The 21,980-nt window shown below is 36.2% G+C and overlaps 3 protein-coding genes across 3 annotated transcripts; 1 reads left to right on the forward strand and 2 right to left on the reverse strand.

Annotated features, from left to right (window-relative positions):
* Positions 1–21: 21 nt before the first annotated feature.
* LOC101303532 lies at positions 22–6,351 on the reverse strand. The gene is made up of 8 exons (XM_004303201.1): positions 6,302–6,351; positions 4,932–5,859; positions 4,434–4,615; positions 3,007–3,096; positions 2,629–2,916; positions 1,740–1,952; positions 484–602; positions 22–321 (listed from the first exon to the last, which is right to left on the reverse strand). The coding sequence occupies exons 2-8, from the start codon at positions 5,848–5,850 to the stop codon at positions 294–296; spliced, it is 1,839 nt and encodes a 612-aa protein (XP_004303249.1). The 5' UTR covers positions 5,851–5,859; positions 6,302–6,351; the 3' UTR covers positions 22–293.
* A 4,322-nt stretch (positions 6,352–10,673) lies between these two features.
* On the forward strand, positions 10,674–12,943 carry LOC101303824 (aquaporin NIP6-1-like). The gene is made up of 5 exons (XM_004303202.1): positions 10,674–11,078; positions 11,207–11,431; positions 11,603–11,797; positions 12,370–12,431; positions 12,580–12,943. Exons 1-5 carry the CDS (start codon positions 10,833–10,835, stop codon positions 12,770–12,772), a joined length of 921 nt encoding a protein of 306 aa, XP_004303250.1. The 5' UTR covers positions 10,674–10,832; the 3' UTR covers positions 12,773–12,943.
* LOC101304109 lies at positions 12,411–15,918 on the reverse strand. Its single transcript, XM_004303203.1, has 2 exons — positions 15,431–15,918; positions 12,411–12,794 (listed from the first exon to the last, which is right to left on the reverse strand). The coding sequence occupies exon 1, from the start codon at positions 15,870–15,872 to the stop codon at positions 15,534–15,536; it is 339 nt and encodes a 112-aa protein (XP_004303251.1). The 5' UTR covers positions 15,873–15,918; the 3' UTR covers positions 12,411–12,794; positions 15,431–15,533.
* Positions 15,919–21,980: the final 6,062 nt, after the last annotated feature.

Consider the following 21,980-nt stretch of genomic DNA (forward strand, 5'->3'; position numbering starts at 1 on the left):
GAAAAAATCTACTGAAATTGAGTAACTTGAATTTGCATCGGACAAAAAATCAACTAAAAAAATAAATAAAAGTTGTTATTAGTATACAAACTGGAACCCACAAACATCAGAAACAACTACACTTGCCGTCACAGGACAAAAGCTGCAATAGACTTCAACTAAACAGTATCCCGAATTTTTTTTTTGGTAAGAAACTTATGCATGTGTGATTTTTTTAAGCAATAATATCCTTCACCGCATCCTACCACAGCTATAAGAGAAACTGTTATGTGCCATGAATGAAGCCCCATTATCTAACAAATATAATCAGCCCAGACACAACTGCAAGATCAGAGAAACATGACTGTCAATAGTAATATATACTAACCTGCTCATGCTCTCTTTCGCTTGTGTGTCTTAATATTCTTCAAGATAAAGGCAATAACCTCCTTTAATGTGGCTTTTCTTTTTTCTTTCATGTTCCAGAGCTCTGGAACAACATACCTCCCACTTGGATTATACTCGTTCATTTCTTTCAAAGCTGTAACAACGCAATCATGTATGTCAAGCCCCCACTCTTCCTTCAGCTTATGCAGCTTCTCATCTTCCTCGTCTATCAATTCCTGCAACACACGTCATGTGAACAGTTTAATCATCTTTTCAATTGGCCCTTGAACAATAATTCCTTAAGATCTTAATTCTTAGAGAAAGGAATCAGTTATCAACACAAATACACATATCGTCAAAGCATGCCAAAATAAGGTGAAATCTTCAAATTTTATTTTTCTCCACTCATCCTCGTTCTTCACCAACAAAAATGTTATTCAGCTCAACTTGGTCCGAACTACATGCAGTGGATCTCAGCGTATTAGGAGTTTGAGATAAAAGTGGGATAATGAGTTGTACGGCAGATCATTCAAGACAAAAATCACACCACTGGACCTTTAAATGAGAATAGAAACTTAGCTAAACCGTACATTCTCAAGGTAATCCTGATGATCATGCATGTCCGAGAATGATATATAACATGTAGAAATATCAATCAATACCAAAAGAAAAGTTAGTTCTATCAATGTTGACATAAAAAAACATAAAGAGCATAACTGCTCATCCTCATTTATTTTAGAATAGAAGAGTCTCCCCAAACTCCACCAGCCTATACTATCAGAATCCCCTGTTCAAAATACAAATATTTCAGGTGAAAAAGATAGAAATATGAAAGAATTTCATTTTGTCCACAGGAATAACCTTTCAATCATCAAATATGCCTCCCATCTGAAAGGATACACATTAAAATTATTGAATACAGGCTCTCCTGCGTCAGGAGCTTAAGCTTTGCTCAACAAAGAAAATGTTGGTCCTCTTCCCGCAAGCAATTGATTTAGAGTTGAAAGCTCTAATTTAGAACTAGGCCTTACATGACTATGTCTAATATTGTGGACCTCTACACCTATTATCAGTTGGTTTGGATTGCATGCCTTCAATAGATATACACCACCTAAACCATGTTTCTCGCAATTTCCTAAAATCCTCATAAGAAGACCAAAAAAAGAAAGAAAAATACCTCATTCCATTCCCAATACAACATTACGTTCAGATAAAAAAAGAAGAAAAAAGAATAGAACCAAGAGACAGTTCAAAACAAAACAACCATGTAGACACATTTTATCATGATATTGCTTCAAGGTACATTTGCACTTGCATTATTGGTTACTAAATTAACTGAGAAATAAATAGTTGATGCTATTGAAAAGACATACCTCAGCTTTCCCTTCTTTCTCTATTACCCTGAAAGGATGCCAATCTGGATCTTTCAGGTTTTCCTGCCACAAGGAGCACAGAGTGAAGGCCTGAACCTGTGCTTCCTCAAGAGAAAATTTTGATTTGCATGCGTCAAGGAAGGGCTTTTGATCCAGCTCTCCCATTCTCTTAATCCCAATATGAGCTTGACCAACCAACATTTCAGACAAACCCTTAAACAAGATAAAAACAGTATGAGCTTTCATGCGAGGACACGCTAAAGATACAAATCATTGTTCTTTCTCTTACTGAAAAAAAAAAAAAGTAGAAATATTTTGTTTCAATTGATTTATATGTATGAATGACGAACCTATGAAAGTGGAATGAAAAAAAAGTTACAAATAGAAAATGAATAGCTGCATATATCTGGCACTGTATCATACTTTTGTCTCACCCTAGAGATTTATGACAAGAAAAAAGAATCTTTAAGAAGGAAACTATTAAAAAAGAATTTACTTTTTATTAAAATCTCAACTGATCACTCAGAACTCAGAAGCACTTCACTGGTTTTTTTTTTTCTTCTTCTTCTCCTTATTAAGGTATTTTATCAATTTATGTGGCTTCCAAGGAAACAAAATAAATAGATGATAAAACAAAACAACCTCATTATTTCTACCATAATAAAGGCTGAGCATTAACTAGTGGCTCTTGAATGATTTCAGTAATTAATCATGTAAGACTTAAAGTTTAAAGCTCATTGATTGATTTATGGATAAGCACTAAACCGGCACCAAATTTTAGAAGAAAAATTAAAGTTTGATAGCCAAAGAATGCTTTTCTTGTTTGAGTGTGTGTGTGTGTGTGTGTGAATTAACAGCGTCAAATTTCACAGTAAAAAGAAATGCATACTGCTATTAATTCTTTACGAGCTTCTTGCAGCTCATCATTGCTCTGACGCTCTTTGATCATTAGAGTTTGATTCAGAGATTCCAAAGCCTCAAGCTCTTCAATTTTTTCCCCCAACTCTTGTTTCATGACTTCCATCTTCTTTTGAACAGCATCATCATCTTGATCCCCAAGATGTTTCATCACCTCTAATTTACCTTTTAATTCTTCAATTTCCATTTCCACCTTCTGTTTGGCATTCAATTGTGTTTCTAACTGAAGTATTTTATCTAAGGCATCCACTTTTTCCCTCTGACAAGTAAAAAGTTCTAGTCAGTGAACACCAATGAAACCATAATCCGTATGTAATTTCTATAATTTTCCAGTAGCCTGGAGTTATACCTTTTGCTGTTCAAACAGCCTCAAGACACTCTCATCCGCCTTTTTCTGCTCCGCTGAAGCTAATTGAAGTGAATTGTTTCTCTCATCGTTCTGGAGATGAGGAGTAAAAGAAAATAATCAGTAACCAGCTATCATATAAGATTTTATTGTATTTTGGAGCAGACAATAAGCTATATATGCATGCCTGTGTCATATTAGACCCTCCATCGGTATGGATGAGGATAAATTGTTGCTCAATTTTAAAAACCTATTTTGATTATATAAACAACTAAGAACAAAAACTGAAAGTCTTTTGACACACCCAACAATTAAATAGACTTAATGGATCTTTTTTTTTTTGGTTACAAACGGGACCAAAAAGGCCCAAGCAAAGAAACAAACTACAAACTACGAACTAAATGTTTGAGCAGGAGACTCTCCTAGCTCTGGTAACTGCATCAAGATCATCAATGTAAACTTGAACAGTATGACTGGGACGGTTATTAAAAACAATAAGCCCCAGAACTTATAACTATAGATAGTATCAGCATTTTTCTTCTGATTTGCATTGAACCATTCCTCAACATAACTCCAGATCACTTTTTTGGAAAAGTCGGGATCAAACACCACCTTGTTTCTCCATTTCCCAATGTACCAACAGATAAAGACAAAAAAGCTGCACCACTTCACATTGTTTTAAATCAAGGCATGACTATGTAATTGAGCAGCAATCCAACTATTCCAAACTAAAGAGAAAAAGTTCAGAATAGAACCAGGTTTTAAGAATTCTCTCCAAATGGAAGTGGATCTAGGACAGTCACGAAAAAGATGGAGAAGAGTTTCATCAGCCAAATTGCAGATGGGACAGACTTTAATAGTGGTGAAACCTCTTCTAGCTTGTTGGACTTAGTGAGAAGCTTAATGGATCCTTAAACTATATATGATTCTTTTACTACTAATAAAATTCCTATAACTAGCCCCACTTCTACTGAGGGCTTAAACTGTTATAGTCTCCTAATATTCACACAAGAAACTAGAGTAGAGTCTGACTTACAGCACATAAAGAAAGCAAGTACTTATATTAATACTAGATTATGAATGCATACTATCAATCATTTTTATTGTGGTCTAGCACTCTTCTAGACATCATATTTACATGGGAAAATTGACCGGACTCGGACATTATTAATCAAGTCATTGTCCCTTGAATGATTGGCTTCTATAATATTTATTCACTGTGATTGAGAGTTTTAATAATTCAAATTCTAAATATGTCAATAGCTTTGATCGATCACGAAGTTTGAAATTGAATTCTAATTTCGATGAAGTAAAATCATATCGTAACTACGTTACAAGATAATGGAATAGCTAACATAACTATGGCATATAGACTGCGAAAAGCTAGTAGCTTGCATCATTTCTTATAGTGTAAGAATGCAGCATGTTACCTTCTTTTTATCCTCATCAAGTTTTTGCCTCTCACGTTCAGTTACAGCTTCGCGTTTGTTTAATTCTTTTCTCCATAAATCAAGTTTCTTTTTCTTTGACTCCAACTCACAGTTCAGTTTCTCTTGCTCATCTAATATTCTCCGAACATTATCTCTTGACATGTGCTGCATCCTTCTTGATTCTGATCAGCAAAAAGAAACATGTAAGGCAATATCATCGGCTACAGATTATTTTTCACTATTATTTTGATTACTACATAACTCGGTGGGTCAGAATCATCCTTTGAGCTCAGTGAAGAATAATCTATTATTATTTGATGTTGTAAGGAAACAATTACAAAATTTACAGCAGGACTCAACAGCACAAGATTATGAAAAACAAAATGCTGATATAGAAGTTCACCATGAGCAGAAGGTTAAACCTGTGGATTCAGAAACTGCACAGCCCATAACACAAACTCACAGAGAAAGCAGAAAAGAAATGGGACAGGATCAAACCTTCAACAAACGCATTATGTAGCCTATCTTTTTCATCTAGCATCCTACTTAAAGACAGTGCATCCTCATTGTACTTGTACCGTAGTTCATCCAGATTTTCATTTGTCTTATCAATTTTATTGGCTAGATTTTCCACAACACTGTTCTTGCTTTGGGCTGCTTCCTGGACAATGTCCGATACCGTTTTAAGCTGTCCTCTCTTGCGAAGGAATTCACCCACTGGCCCCTGGGAATCATAATCATCAGAACGCGCACACCACCCGTAAATGCTTGAACCAGGATGCTGTTTTCGTGCATTCCAGTGCTCTTTGCCGTGAGACTTAGATATGAACATCTTTTCAAAATCTGTAGCATTCCCAAAACCATTCCAATCTTTACTGAAAAATACCACCGCCCCTGCCGCCTGTTCCTCTTCATTAAAGAAAGTATGCACGTCTACAGGTTTATACTTGGAAAATTTATTCAACCAATATCCAGAGTCAAGCAAATCTTTCCCGTCCTTTGGCTGGCTCAACAATATATTGGCAACAACACCAGTCCAAGGCCACACATAAAGATCTTCTGGCTTCTCATCATTAACAACAGGTTTGGGTGGAGCCGGACGCTGTATATGATCAGCTTCACTTGCTAACTCCTTCTCCAGATACAATGCTAACGCAAGGTGATTGGCCTTTTGGACTGCGCTTCTGTTAGCAGAACCTTTAGCCACCCCGGAAGAATGTTGCAGCAGATCCTTGTACTTGTAATCCTGTTTCTTCTTCCCAGCACAAAAGGGGCATCTGAGAGTACCATAAGGACCCTTTACTTTCAACTTTCCACTTCGTAACTGCTCGTATGGTTTATCTTTGTACTCATTGATCTCAGATTCACTGATATCCGAATCCGATTCCTCATCAGAGTTATAGTCCATTGGGTCCATTTGAATTCTCTGCAAGCAATTACAAATAATTATTACAAAATAACAAAATAAAACAAAAAATTTGAGCATTAATTTCCCTTAAACCGTTAATAAATAAATCTCAGCAACGAAATGCAACATAGATTATCAAATGTCCTAAAACATGTTTATATATGAAAGATTATATACAAATATCCACGAACAAGAAATTTTGCGCGAAAATTCAAGTTGCTCTTAAGAACACACGGATGGCTCTAATATGCGATTAGTGTTCGTCTAGGGTTCAATTTCGCTACATTTCTCAAACACGGGAACCAAATTTCAAATGCGAAATGAAAATTACAGTTTCCGAAACGGAAAAGCATCAAAATCCACAAATTCGAAGCCACATTCAACATGCACATACATATAATCAACAAAGTCTGACAAAAAATTACGCGATTGAGTGCAGATTGCAGAGAGAGAAAGAGACCTTACAGCAGTAGAGACTGAGAGAGAGAGAGAGAGAGAGAGTGTGTGTGAATTGGGGTCAAATGAGTCTGCGTTTTGGGTGGTGAGGTGAAAATGGTGAGACCTAAAATACACAAGGCGAGGACCACGTGACTTGAAGGCACTGACACTTATTCTCCCAAAAAAGGCACTTACACTTGGCAATCCTCCATTGGTTGTCAGTCTCCATTCCTCTTGTTTTATTTTTTAACGTCCGCCAACAATAGTAAGATTTTTACAAAAACTTTGAGAAAAATTCACTTTGTTTAATGGCAAAGTCAAGTTGATAATCAGACTCACATCTCTACTGATGTGATACATAAAGTCACATTGTTTTCGTTAAAAAACTTAGGGCCAACTGTACTAACATAGTCGGTTTACTTATTCATTTTCATCAAGATATAACATACAATATCTCGACGTATACGGTATACCAGCCCATCTATGCATAGATACAAGGGTTGGGAAACTCAAACCTAGCACCTACAAAATATTTCATCAGTGAAGAATCAAACCTCTAACCTCCAACGAAACAACTTAGTTCCCTACAAACTGGAGCACGAGTTGTTCTTATTACATTACATACATATGTTTCACTTATTCATTCTTATTCAGATTGAGCTGGGTCTTTGACTTTTCTTGGGCCAAAATTTGAACTTGGTAGAGACCCACTGCCAATCGTACCAACCAATAGTTTTGATATACCGAGAAATCAATATACCAACTTTGACGGCTGGTATTAATAGCAGAATTTGTTTACCAATCATACCCCTAAAAAAACTAATGTCACAGGGACTAGAAGATTGAAAAGGGAGGAAATTACCAAAATATCCTTAAATTTTCCTTTTTCCTTCTTTCTCTTCATTTGTCTTCTTGGTTTTCTCATAATGGTTTTCTCATATCACACCCTTCTTTCGAATGCCTCCTCCTCAAATCTCATGATTATCTAGGAAGAAACCTAAATGGGACCTGCATTATTGTGAAAGGTACTTTTTGGTACATACGATACAAATTTTTTTTGGAGAAAAATTCAGCACCGGTGGCTAAACCCTGATGGCAAGGTGAACTTCAGACTCATACTTACAAAACTACCAAATGTGATACCCAAACTTCAATTTCGCTACCGACGTGATGTCGGAAGCTATTTTCTGTGACAGAACCGTCATCTAAGGGTTTAAGCGGTTTGGTTTCAGTGTGGTTTCGGATTGGGTCCATATTCTATTAGGCATCCACGTTCAAACTAGGCCTAAAAATAAAACATATACCATTGAATCTGAAAGACAACAAGTTGTACGTGCAGGTGGCTGAAATAGCAAGCTATTATAAACACTAAAACACAACAAACTACTTAGAGACACTAAAATAACAAGCTATGAAACACAACAAGACATCACCAAATAATATTACAACCTGAAATAGTCATAAAATAGAGGGAGTTATCGTGCGAAAGAGGAAAAAGGGAGACGACGATAAGTCGATAAATGAGTGGGATACGCCTCTCTCTTAGGGTAAGGGATAAGAGTTGGGTCACTTGGGTGTTATGGGCTTACGCCATCTTTACTCTTTAGGGTTTAAATCACATGTATGTAATAGTGTAATATAAATAAAGAAATAAATTAATTAATGAAATGAATAAAACCGGTGCGGGTTGGTTCAAATCGGATTGGAGTTTTCCTAATCCTAATCCAGTCCGCTTTCATGCGGGCTGAAGTTTTCTCAATCCTCATATGCTCCAGTACAGCTTACAATATGGTTTGAACCGGAGCGGTTCCGCATTTGCGGTGTGAATTGCTCACCCCTACTGTCTTATATCTCATTTCAGGATTTCACATCAATCGCTACCTCTTCACAGCCCCATCTTTCTTTGCTGTAACTTTCATCCAGTTGTAGAAAATTCACCACTCTCCACATAAGTCGCATAATTCTTAATGCTGCTACTACATTATCATGCTAGATCAGCAACACATATATATAGAGTCAACAAAATTGCAATAGAGAACAGAGAACATCTTCATAAGTCATATTGTCATAACCAATCGAATCTGTAAAAACGAGTCATAAAGAGAGGAAGGGAAGGGTGGTTCGTTCATAGATGGTCACATGAAAACTAGAATCGGTGCCTCCTATGATTATTCTTCCTCATAATCTCCTTTTTAGGCTTTTCCTATGATTATTCTTCCTCATAATTTTTCTGTAGATTTGATGTTTAACCATATTAAATATAGTTCAAGCATTTCCTTGATTCCTCTTCATCAGAATCACAACTGCGTAAGGGCCTCCTACAATGCTTTTACACCACTGAAAGCAACACTGTATTATTCAATCAAACATTCAAAGTTTCTTTTCCATTTCTAATATACAAGTCCATTTAGGAAATGGTCTTCGGCAGAGCACCAAACTGACATAGCTTGCTGCTTGAAAAAACCACCGGCGAATTTGAGAACATTTCTTTCTTTAAATAATGAGATGAAGAAGCTCGCTCGCACTTGCCAACCAGTTGTTGTTGCCTTAAACTCTTTTCACGCCGTTTGCTATTTGAGCATCTATTGTCCCTGCCTAATTCAGTCTCTTTCATGCATTTCATGCTGCAGCTGCAGTTATCACACTTGTCACGATTGAACATACAATTAGAGGAGGTTGTCTTCACCAACACCCCACAATCCGATGATGCTTTCGGAGATTGTAATCTTCGAAAAGAGTAATGCTGAAGGGACGTACTCTTTTATTACTGCATCAGCTAGATATAACATATATATCACATCAATCCAAATATATGTTTACTCACTAAGAGTAATCACAGATACTTGATATCTGTCCTCCTATACTTACCCTATTTCCGGCCAACTGTTGGAGAATCACGCTTCACATAACAATAGAAAACATCAAGCTGCAACTGTTAAAATAATTATAACAATAAAGAGAAAAATTGTTTTCCTCCACCACACCACCTAACATACACCTCTTTACAACTCTGTATATATATAGTGAAGAATATATTCCACAGGCAAAATAAGTATTCCTACGACCACTTTCTTTTTCCGGAAGAAAAGAAGATTGGGATGCAATGATAGAGAATAAATAGAGAAACAATAATTTTAAAAAATAAAAAAAATTTAAAAAACCTGAAATGCTTTCTTGAAAATTTGAAATAGACAAAATATGGAACTTCAATGAGAGTATTATTTGTAGCTCAAAATGGGATTCCTGCATTTTGTTTAAAACCACTTTGAAGTAAACTTCACCAATAACAACACTTGGCCAGTTTAACCATTTGTACAACTTAATGCAATCAGAAAGCTCAGAACCAGACCACTTTCAAGTACCATGTGTAAACTATACTATTTATAAGTACATACATAATTGCTTGAATGAATAATGTTATCACTGCTTATTTTCAAAGATTCTCTGCATCAGTTTTGGATTTTTTTGTCTTTCTAAAACTATTTTACTTGATAAATCTGACAAACAGACACAAATGCACAGATGCACTGATGCACGCTGCAGCCAGCTTAAGCATGTCTGCAACCATGTTCATCAACTTTTGAAGGTGCTGACTCATATTGATTTTAACATTAAGCTAAACATATAGCATTATGTTAAATATAAATCTAAACTTTTACATATATATTCCTATCTAATACCTGGTCCTTTGACACAGACTATAACTAATGGTCCAGTTGTTCCTTTCACAAATAGTAAAATAGAATTGACAGTTTTCCGAAGAACCTTGCTAGTTCAAGTGGTCTGGTGTAGGATAGGGTGAAAGGTTATCCCCTGTAAAAGAACTAAGTGACAGCTGCTGCCAATCTTATCAAAAAAAAAAATGGACAGATGCCAGATTCTTTTACAGTGAAAAAGAAAACATTAAGAAAAATCAGTAACTTGGTAAGTAAGTTACAATACCTCAGTGATAAATGATCATAAAGATACTTGGCTTTGGCTTTGGTAAACTCTAGAGAGCATATGACCAAAACTGCCTGCAAATTCACTCCAAAAATGAAGTCTGAAGTTGAAAAAGACGGTTCTCACTTTGCTGCAATTACTTTTACTATCTTCATATCTTTCTCCATCCCTACAATTATTTAACATGTCACATGCATTCCATATGGGGACACCATAAATTTGAGAATTCATTGAGAAGGTAGCATACACAATTATTGAGTTGAAGCCATTGATATATAATTTTGACGCAAGATATATAATCAAAATGAAAAGCAGAAATCTCAGTACTATGCATACACCCAAAGTGCAAGAGCAAGAGTCTCTGCAATGTCCCACCGTCCACAATTCCTCATCCCCAGCAGTTTCAACCACTTACTTCTTCCCCCACTTTTCTTATTGGGATTCTCTGAGTCAACCCCATCTTATTACTATATATATGATCTCACTCCACTCTTCAAAACATAAAGACAAACAATTAGTTAAGCTGGAAACTCAAACAAGTTTCTCTTCTCTTCTCTGTACTCCAACCTTTATTTAATTCACCTAGTTTTGCTGTTTTTGTTTTGGGAGTAATGGACAACAGTAATGGCAATGAGGAAGTTCCCTCAGCTCCTTCAACTCCAGTAACACCAGGCACTCCTGGTGCTCCTCTCTTTGGTGGGTTCAAGCCAGATCACAGATCAAGTGGGATTGGTAGGAAATCACTTCTCAAGAGCTGCAGCAAGTGCTTTACTGTTGATGATTGGGCTTTGGAAGAAGGAGCATTGCCTAAAGCTTTTTGTGCACTACCACCCCCTCCTGTCTCACTTGCAAGAAAGGTACGAACCTGAGCTCCTGAGACTTGTAGCTCCACTGTTATATGTATGCTTCACTAGTACTTGCATAATGTTGCAAAATCTGAAACTATAAGACTCACCCATTTTCGATTGGGATGGTTCAAATACAGGTGGGAGCTGAATTCCTAGGCACTTTCATACTGATATTTGCTGGGACAGCAACAGCTATTGTGAACCAAAAGACAGAAGGCACGGAAAGCCTTGTAGGCCTTGCAGCCTCTACCGGACTCGCTGTTATGGTTGTGATTTTATCGACAGGTCACATCTCTGGAGCTCATCTGAACCCTGCTGTCACCATTGCCTTTGCTGCACTCAAGCATTTCTCATGGAAACTAGTAAGAATTTTTCTATCACCAAACATTCTAGCATAGTCATGTTTGTTGCCAAACTATCAATATAGCATAACTGAAAATATGGTGTAGATTGAAAGTCTAGTAACGTAACACAACTTGTGAGACATGTGACACTAAATTAGAAGGCTAATGAGGTTGTGATATGTTTTGCAGGTACCGGTGTACATTGGAGCACAAGTGTTGGCATCTATGTGTTCTGCGTTTGCCTTGAAGGTGATATTTCACCCCATAATGGGGGGTGGAGTTACAGTTCCTTCAGGAAGTTATGGTCAGGCTTTTGCTTTGGAGTTCATCATCAGCTTCAACCTCATGTTTGTGGTCACTGCTGTTGCCACCGACACTAGAGCTGTAAGTCTCACAAAACCTTCCTCTTTCATGAAGAAATAATGAGATTGAGACTTAATATCTCCCGAGTGGATAATAGTTCTGAATAATATCTTTCTATCCTGGATTTTGAAAATACTTTGTTTTTGAATAAATTTCCAGACAAACACCAACCTTCCCTGGATTTTCCAGGAGACAAGGATTCATTTTAAATATCTTATGCATTAGACAAGTGTCAATGAAGATAGGACCACACAGAGATGGCACCTCTTTTAGTCCGATTTACAATGAAATCACCAGCAGTTAAATATTCAAATCATATGCATCCAAGTGATCCCACAGTTCAAGTTCGTGCATGTCTCTGAAACCGAGCTCAACTTAGAAAGTTAGAAGTGAAAACAGATCCACAGAAGGGTTGAGCCATCCAGCTTGGGTATAATAATGGCAAGAGGACAGTCCCTCTTGCTAACAACACAGTTGCTCATAAAACTGGAGCTCAACTATGATAGAAAGCTTTCACCTATGAAGCATTTTCACTATCAAATAGAACTCTTGACCTCTAAATGTAAAATTACAAAGAATTTTGTAACATGCAGGTTGGGGAATTGGCGGGAATCGCGGTCGGAGCAACTGTAATGCTTAACATACTCATTGCTGGGTAAGACTGAATTACAACCTATAAATTATCTATGCCTGTGTGTCTAAAAATCACAAATTGAACTTTCAAGATTTTTGTAAACATATATTCAACAAGTCAATATAAAAAGGATGATCTACTGAAACCTTTCCTTCACACTAATATGCAGGGAGACAACAGGAGCTTCGATGAACCCCGTGAGAACACTAGGACCAGCCATAGCTGCAAACAACTTCAAAGCCATATGGGTCTACCTCACTGCACCAGTTCTTGGGGCACTATGCGGGGCAGGAACCTACACAGCAGTCAAGCTGCCAGAGGAAGAAGGTGAAAAGCCTTTGACAAGGAGCTTCAGAAGATGACTGCTCAACACCCTCGTCAAGCCTACATAAAAAATCCAAAAGCACATGGTATGCGACAAGGAAGTGAGATGAAATACAGTGGTATGATCTCAGTTACAAATACAATGACCTATGGCAGTACATAATAGAAAATGAAATAGTTATGTAATAATAATTAGCAAAGGTAGGGATTCTCTCCTGTCAACCACACCTCTTTTTTTTTTTTCCTCTTACAACGGTGGAGTAGTTGTGGATTGACCTTTGTTAACAACCAATATGAAATCAGGTAACAGGCTTATAATAGTAGTCCGTTATTTAGTGTTCCATCGTTTCCTAAAACCCAGTGGGAAGTACATAAATGTTATATTTCTCTCCAGTGTTTTCCAAAATTTTAGAACCAAGTTCAAACATCTCATTTTGCAATAAATTATGCAGCTTTCTTTCCCCTACGATTTGCAGATCTTTAGCATTAATAGCATGTCCCATAACAATCAAAGCCCACCAACTCAATATGATCATGAGCATTCTCATAATCATGTACCAAGGAACACTTCTATTGACTCTCAACACCAACACCTACGCCTACTTATGACATACCTTATTAAATTAGATTTCAGTTCCAAATTTCTGAGCTCGGAAAGAAGTACATTGTGTACAGTAAATGTAGACATATATGTTATGTGTACGACAATATTAAACCAAAAGCACCATGCATGTATTTAATAAAAGAAGAGAAAGAAGTACATATAGTGCTTTTCAGTAGAACAATAAGTCACTAAAATCCAAATGCATAAAATTACCAAGTAAAATGATCATACAGCTTCAACAATAGTATCACATACGAAAATCTAAACAAGTTGAAATTTGGCAAGATCATCTAGAATGAAGTCTAATAGAAAAAGCACAACTGCATAAACAACATCGCATTTCAATTAGATGGAATCTTGCAAAATGTGTGGAAGGTATCCAACATATGCTAGCAATTCCTATTTTTACAAAAATATAGAAGCTGATCAACTGATTCAAGTCCATGGCGAACACCAGCATATGAATAACAGACACTGGGCCATTGTTTTGATTGATCAATGTATTTTGCAAACTCAAACTAGCTATACAGACATACATATTGTCACAATGGATGAACAGAAATACAGCAATCCAATGAAAGTATGCAGACGCAGTCCACCAATACAAACAGCCTCTAAAAATTTCAAAAAGCCACGATAAAGAATGATTTTAGTATACGTCAGCTCAGTTAAGCACAAAATGATCTTAACTGCCTCTCTCGGGTCCAATGAGAAGAGCATCTCAAATTTCATTTTCTTTCTTGAAGCTGGGGAAACTGAGGCCCACAACGATGCCCAAAAACAAATGTATTCTATCAACTGTCCTCTCATAGCCTCAATGAAAAGATGCCCAAAAACAAATTGCATACCATCAACTGTCCTCTCATAGCCCTCAATAAAACTTTATTTCTCTATCATTATCACTCACATGATGGAAATCACACACACGCACACACACGCACACACACACACACAAAAGCAAAGTTCATGCCAAACAAACAGACCAAGCCTAAGGGAATCACCCTCATTAAGATTATATAAAAAATTGGCAAAAGTGTTAAAGAGCTTAGGATCAAAGGGAAGAGGGAAACTAATGGTCAATGACTAGATTATATTTACGACAAACAAATTATAAGCTGATCTCCATGCAAAGCATATTAGTTGTGCAAGTTTGAATAATGCCTGAAGTATCTAGCATCAGAAACAGACCACCCATGATTTAGATGAGATGGTAATACAACCAGCAGGATACCTATAAACTTGAATTGCAATACACAAATACTGTCTCTACCAACAGTTATAATTTTACAATCCTGTCCAAAAAAGCTTGAATTTGATGAAACTTTTGCTAATCTAAATTATGCTATAAGTATCGTACTTATGGAGAGAAGAACCATCAATAACCTACTGAAGAAGAAATACATGCTACACTGAGAGGACTCTTAGTCTCTTATTAATCTACTATAATTATTATATGTTCTTATCATGCATTTGAGGAAGTTGATCTTTTCCAATTTTGTCACTTGCATTTAGATACATCCTGCATCTGGGGAGTCACATCTCACATGAAACTTCACCAATGTGCCATGCAAATATATCACAAATTGACAAGTAAGCAAGCATTTCGGACATCAAGTTCACCATTATATCGCATAAACGTATAAAATTCATTTCGTCATATTATCTATTAACACTTGAAATTGTACACATAGTTATAACACTAGAGTACCCTGTTGTTCTTGCAACATTACCGTAATTCTACTCAACCGGATTACCAAATCTAATGCTTATAGCAAACATATCTGTTTCATCTTCCTGTTTTTCTTCCCCTGGTTAGCATATTTCTTTATTACATGTTTGCTCCAAGCTAAACCATGCACAAAAATCATACATCACCCCGAGCACAGTACACATAAAACTAGATGATCCTAATAAAAAAAAAAAAAACTAAAGTGAACAAATTATGATGTTGTATGTAACTTGCTCTACACATAACCAGAGCAATTAGCAAAAACTCAAACCATGAAAATTTTACCATACACAATAAAAAAAAAACAACAGAAAATTTACTAGAAAGAATTGAAATAAATAGTAAAAAAATAAGGAAACTTACCAAAAGTTACTCTCTACTTCAGTGATCATCAAAAACCACAATGCCCAATTCTTATTCCTCCAAATCCCAAATCCCCAAAACACCCACCAAACCAAAGGCGCATTCAAACCATGTTGAGCTCTTTGATCCGACCCGCCTCATTATCGGATCGGGCCAAGTATCGAACCAGAGAAAGCAGGAGCGAAGCGACGACGACGCCGATGAAATTGGCGACGGCGTCTTTAGCGGAGGCGCCGGCGGAGTGGAAGAAGCCGAGCTCGTCGGCGAACTCCTTGGCGGCGCCGGCTAAGAGAGATAAGAGTGACCCGACCCGAATAGAGTGGCGACGTAGAAACGGGTAAGGGGTTCGGGCGACGAATGTGGAGAAGAAGAGAGTGAGAGAGAAGCAGAAGAGGAAGTGATAGAGCTTGTCTCGGGCTAGCCACGAGTCATTGTCCTCCATTTTCAGCAAAAAGTTTGAACTCGATTGCTTTAAGTTATGAAATGAAACCAGTAGTCTCGTATCCGATTATTTTACTATTATTTTATCTTTTTACATTTTATTTATGTATTTATTTATTTTATTTTATCGATCGGAAAATAGACGTTTGAGAAAATATACACGAACATATAATAATCAACTTATCGAAAAATAAGCCGGAGTCTGGTGGCACAACATCAGTCATTCAGGCCAGGGTCAAGACTGAGCGGAAACTTGTACGTGGAAGTTGTGGAGAACGTACATGTCCCACTTGAATTATTCATGTTGAGGTTGTAGATTTGTCTTAACGCTGAGATGCAACATGACTTTCCTCCCTTCAAACTTTATTGTCACAAGAAAAAAAGAAGTGGAAGCAGATTTTTGAGACGGAAACTGGATAGTTAGTTCTTCATTGAGATTTACTCATTTACACTTTTTAGTCAGAATCACATAAAGAAAATATGTAAGAGATTTTCCAATGCATCTGATGTTGTTTTTGCTTATATAAACGAAATTACAAAGAAAAACCTCTAGACATATGTAGGTGAAACTATCAGAATTTTTGATGAACCCTTTGAATCTTATAAGCTTTTGACAAGATAGCCACTGATATGTAAAGGAAGCATTGATAATTGATATGTAGACCTTACGGCTGTGAAACCAGATTAGAGTCCGAACCATATTATTCAGGAGCATAACCAGGATTTGGCAGCATGGTATATATGTTGACCATTCATAAAAATTGAAAATTCTTCTACGCACTAAGGTGCAAGTGAACCGAGCAACTAACATGCAATATTTTGATCCGGTCATCCATGTCACATTATCATGCATGTATTCTAATACCGTTAACATAATTGAAACCCAAAAAAATAGTCCTAAGAGCAAGTTCACCCGTTGGGTCAAAATGTTAGGGTCATTAGGTCACTAGGTCACTGGGTCAAGACACTATTCACTGCCACCGGACATGTGTTTCCACCCGTTTTGTTTCTTGACCGGTCAATTACTGTTCATTAAGTATTATTTTATTTATTTATTATCAATGTAAATCATATTTGTAGTAAATAGATGGTTAAGATGGACATCATGATTATCCTATAAATAAGATCCTTCATTGTTTTAGGCGAACAAAACAAGATATAGAAAAAAAAATTACCAAAAATGGATAAAAGAAGACATTTATATTGCAATTTAAAAAATTTAGACACATATACGTAGAGGTAAATTATATATATATTACATTGATAATATATATACATAGGCTTAATTGTATTGATTAATACAAATTTGTTATAAATATTATAATCTATGTGGTTGTCCACGTAATTACTCATTAGTTATGTACTCTGATGTAAACCATACCTCTATATAAAGAGGCTAATGAGAATGAATGAGTAGACTTCTTCCTCCTCCTAACTATCCTCTCTATGTATTCTTTTCTTCTTTTCTCTACTTTACAACACATTATCAGCACGACTCTATCTTTGAGTTGATAACGACCAAACCCTAAATGCCAAAAACCCTAAAATTTTCAGATTTTTTTCTTTCCATCGCTAGCTATAGATCGACAAGCTAGCACATGGTTCTTCATATTGATTAAGATTCGATGATGGTCAAAGAGTAGTTGGAGCACCCTCAATTGGTTTTTGCCCAACTCATGATCTATGAATCAAAGTTTTGCATGTGTATTTATCCACGGTATATACATCTTTCTGCTATACAATTTCTTCTTCTCAAAATTATGACACTGTATTCAATTACCCATTGATATATTCATTCGTCATGTATATGAAGTTCTTTGTTTGCTTTGTGTCTCATCGCACCTCTCATAAGCATGAGTTTGGTATTCAATGGCATTGGCAAACTTATTAGATGCCATACGTTAATTTCCTTACATATATGCTTTCAGCTATTGTTTTCATCATACTTATCATGTGGATCTCAAAACTTGAATAGTTATATAGTGAACAATATGACAATACATATGGATAGATGTACTATTGCATATTCCTTTTTCTGTATCCGTGAGTAACAACACAACGGCTTCATTCCTTTATTTTTTATGGTCTCTTTAGCGTGATTGTGATGCTAATATCGACTTTTGATTTCATGTTTGTATGTATCAATTTGACCCATTTGGATTTAAAATATGTTTCAATTTTATTATTTGAGAGTAAACTCATGGTTACACACTTACACCTAGTTGTGAATTGTGTGATCATAGATCGAGACCTGAAGTCTTTTGATCGAACTATGGAGGACCTGAAGTTCCTCAAAGAGTAATATAATGAAATTACGATATGAAGATTCTCAAAGCTTCTGCAATTAAGGAGGGCCAAAAGTCCCTTAAAGTCATATATAATATGACGGAACCACATCTTGTGATCCCTAGTTATATGAGGGCCCGAAGTTCCTCGCCTTATATGATATTACGTTTTTGTGTAACTAGAGGAGATCCGAATATCAAGATTATCATATCTGTGAAGTTAACTAGACCAGAAGTTCTGTGTGTTTTCTTTATTCATGAAACTAGAAGTTTCCAATGTAAAATTTATTTATTTTTCGCTCTTTACAGTTTTCTTATTTTGTTATGTAATCTCATTACTGTACTTATTGTTTAAATTTTATTGTTCATACGGGCCAACAGCCTTATATCTCGAACGTATGAAGTTTCACTTGGGTTACTCGAGCCTGTAGTTTCGAGCACTTGAATTATTTGAACCCGAAGTTTGACATACGAAATCTGAGAATTTATCATTCTAACATTATAAATTCGAACATGAAGTTTCGATTTCACATATAATTGATTGCTCCAAAAGAGCATCCTCTTTGAATTAAGTGTCTTCAATGCGGTTCAAAATCGATTAATATATGATATAGATTGTGCCAAATTTTACTGTGAAGTAAGACACATAATATCATGAACCAGAAGTTCATTGAACCAAATACATTATTTGGCATGACAAGTCATGTCATATTTTACTTATAGTGTTGCCTGGAATCAATAATAAGTTTTGATGACCACTAGCTCTACTCATAGCTGATCGTTTATTTGACACTTTAATGAGACAATCCTCCTGTCATGAGGGAGAGAGAGAGATTGTTCCTGAAGAACGATGTAGAGTGGTGTGAGTTGTCTATCCACTGTCTCATATTGGTTTTGAGAAATATCTCAGCAAATGAGTTGATAAAAGATTATATGCTAGATTCACTGTTTTCTACTTGGATTAAAGTCTATAAGACTATCCATATTAACTCAAATAGTCTATACCCCATTTGATTTGTGGGATGCATATGTATCCAAGTGACATGGTTCTTCTGAAGAGAATGTCATAATACAATGTTAGAGTTCCTAATACGGCTACACATACAAAGGTTGTATGCACATCATTAGAGAATGATATCTTGGTTGATACTAATGAATTTAATGTTCTTGACCTCAAACTTGGTTTTGGTTCGCCACCAGCCGATGGACATCTCACTTGAAAGAAAATGATAAACCTTTAAACGCATATTTACGGATGGTCATAACATGACAGTCTTCCCGCCTTTAGGGGGAGAATAAGACTATTGTCATTTGAATAACGGCGTGAATTTAAGTGGAATGTATCTACTAGGTCTAAAGTTTTAAGCTCCTGAAAAAGGAAGATTATATATGTCCTCTAATGGTCTACATGATATTACAAATAAAAGATCCACATTCGCTAAATAATATTTGTCCTAGAAGTGACAATATTTACCTTAGAAGTGGCATGGGTACCCAACATAAAAAATGCATGCATATAAGAATGTGTGGGATCTATGAATGATGATCATCTATGACAATTTACAAATGGTAGCTACCAAAGACCATTAAGGACTGTATTAATCGATGCTATGCCACGTTTCATTATGCATGTCGACAAAGCATATTATTGGCCAAATTGGAAAGAGGCAATTCCAATGAAACTAAATATTTGAAACGTGATGAGATACTTTGACCTTTAACCCTATAGATACAAAAGGGTATTTATCACAATGAAAATATATCACTATGGTGCAATGTCTACAAAAGACATGAGATTATGAATCTGCCCTTATACGAATGATACTTTTCTATAAGTACAGTGTTACATGTAACTGTTACATGGACGAGAGACTTATGACATGTTGTCATCGTATATTATGAGGACCTTTAATTTAAAGACACATTGATAAACCAAATCCTAGAAGTGAAGTGTCATTACAAGCTTATCGCTTGTCAAATCCTTAATGGATTCAAGTACATGAATGATTCTAATGTAATTCGATCCATGAATACTTGAGAGAGCCTGAACCTAATTCATGGAATCAAATAGTCTAAAGCTAGCTCATATATACTCATTCCGTTATAGTTAACGCGATCAAAATTGCCAATGAGTATTATGATTGGATTACAAAATCGAATTCGAATTACGATCATTATGTTGCTACATATTCCAACTTTCGAAGTTAGGAATTACTTAGACCTGTTGAAGAGCTTATATGAGACGTATCAATACACAATGATATTAATGTGTACAGCTAGATATGTTCATCATATTTCAATGTTTTAATGCCAATTTGCTTATTATCTTGTTTGACTATTACTTAGTGTATGAATTTGGTCATATGACTCAATGAGGTAAGACCTATTCATAATCGTTTAGATATGTTGGTATTGTTTTAACTTTGCATGTATACAATTCATGATGAGCCCTATATGCAAAGCATGCATGGTCTCACTTTAGTGATGGACAAATTAAACCGTTATTTATGGCGCATGAAGCTTGCAACGTTCAAGGGGAGATTCTCATCAGGGGGAGCATCCAGAAGTATGCTACCTAAAGACATATGCGCATTGCACTCTTTTTCTCCTTCGACCAGGGTTATTTTTCTCCCACTGGGTTTTTCTTACTTGGCAAGGTTTTTAACGAGACAACATTATGCGCGTCTAATTTCATCATTCATGGGTGGACATCCAAGGGGGAGTGTTATAAATATTATAATCTATGTGGCTGTCCACGTAATTACTCATTAGTTATGTACTCTGATGTAAACCCTACCTCTATATAAAGAGGCTAATGAGAATGAATGAGTAGACTTCTTCCTCCTCCTAACTATCCTCTCTATGTATTCTTTTCTTCTTTTCTCTACTTTACAACAAAATTAAAGTTATTGTTAGTTTAAAATTTCTAGAACCAAGGGCTAGCTTGCACGTGTCTGTCCACCCACCAAAGTTGCTGATGTTAGCCATTTGCTAGAGCTAGGCCGAGGTGGCAACCGGTCTGTCTGGGTCACACTTTGGGTCAGGATTCTAGCCTTTCTCTTGACCTAGGTAAGTAAATATCAAAACTTGGTTGGTCAAGCAACAACCGGTGGAAGCTATTTTTTGAGAAATTGAGGTCACCACCTCAGCCAACCTAGGTGGAGGCCGGTTAAGAGAGCACCGGTGAACTTGCTCTAAGTATTTCCAACACAAGAGGTGGAAGAGGTTGAATAAGAGGTACTCTTATTATGGACGCTTAATTTGATCGGATCAAAATTGAAAATGAAATGAAGGAATTTAGGGTCTCTAGACTTTATTGGATCTTCGCATACGACGATTTGAAGACTTGCACATTAATGATGGAAGTGCACCTTGGTGGGTAGAATCCGCTCCGCATAAAAACAAGTACAAGATGTACAGCTCACTCGCTTTTTTATCAGGTTATTCAAATAGGTGACAACATGATTACAGGAGCAAGCAAAAATTACTAACTGTAGAAGTACTAATATCTCAACACATTTTTCATACGTGCATATTGATCTTTCTTGCTACAATAGTGGATCTCCTTCAACCTCCTCAAAAGCCACCCACAACGTACCACTGACTGAAATAATAATATAAATTACAAAATCCTTCTCAAAAAATAAAAAATTAATTAAAACAAAAGAAACGAGTATTTGATAAAGAAAAAGAAAAAGGAAATTAGAAAAGACGCCATTGCTCTCTTCTGCCGACCTAACGGGTTGGCTTTATTTCAAATTTCAAAACCAAAGTTTCCTCTAGAGAGAGAGAGAGAGAGAGAGAGAGAGAGAGAGAGACACCGT

The sequence above is a fragment of the Fragaria vesca genome, linkage group LG6 (genome assembly GCF_000184155.1).
Source record: "Fragaria vesca subsp. vesca linkage group LG6, FraVesHawaii_1.0, whole genome shotgun sequence".
NCBI classification, from domain to species: Eukaryota; Viridiplantae; Streptophyta; class Magnoliopsida; order Rosales; family Rosaceae; genus Fragaria; species Fragaria vesca.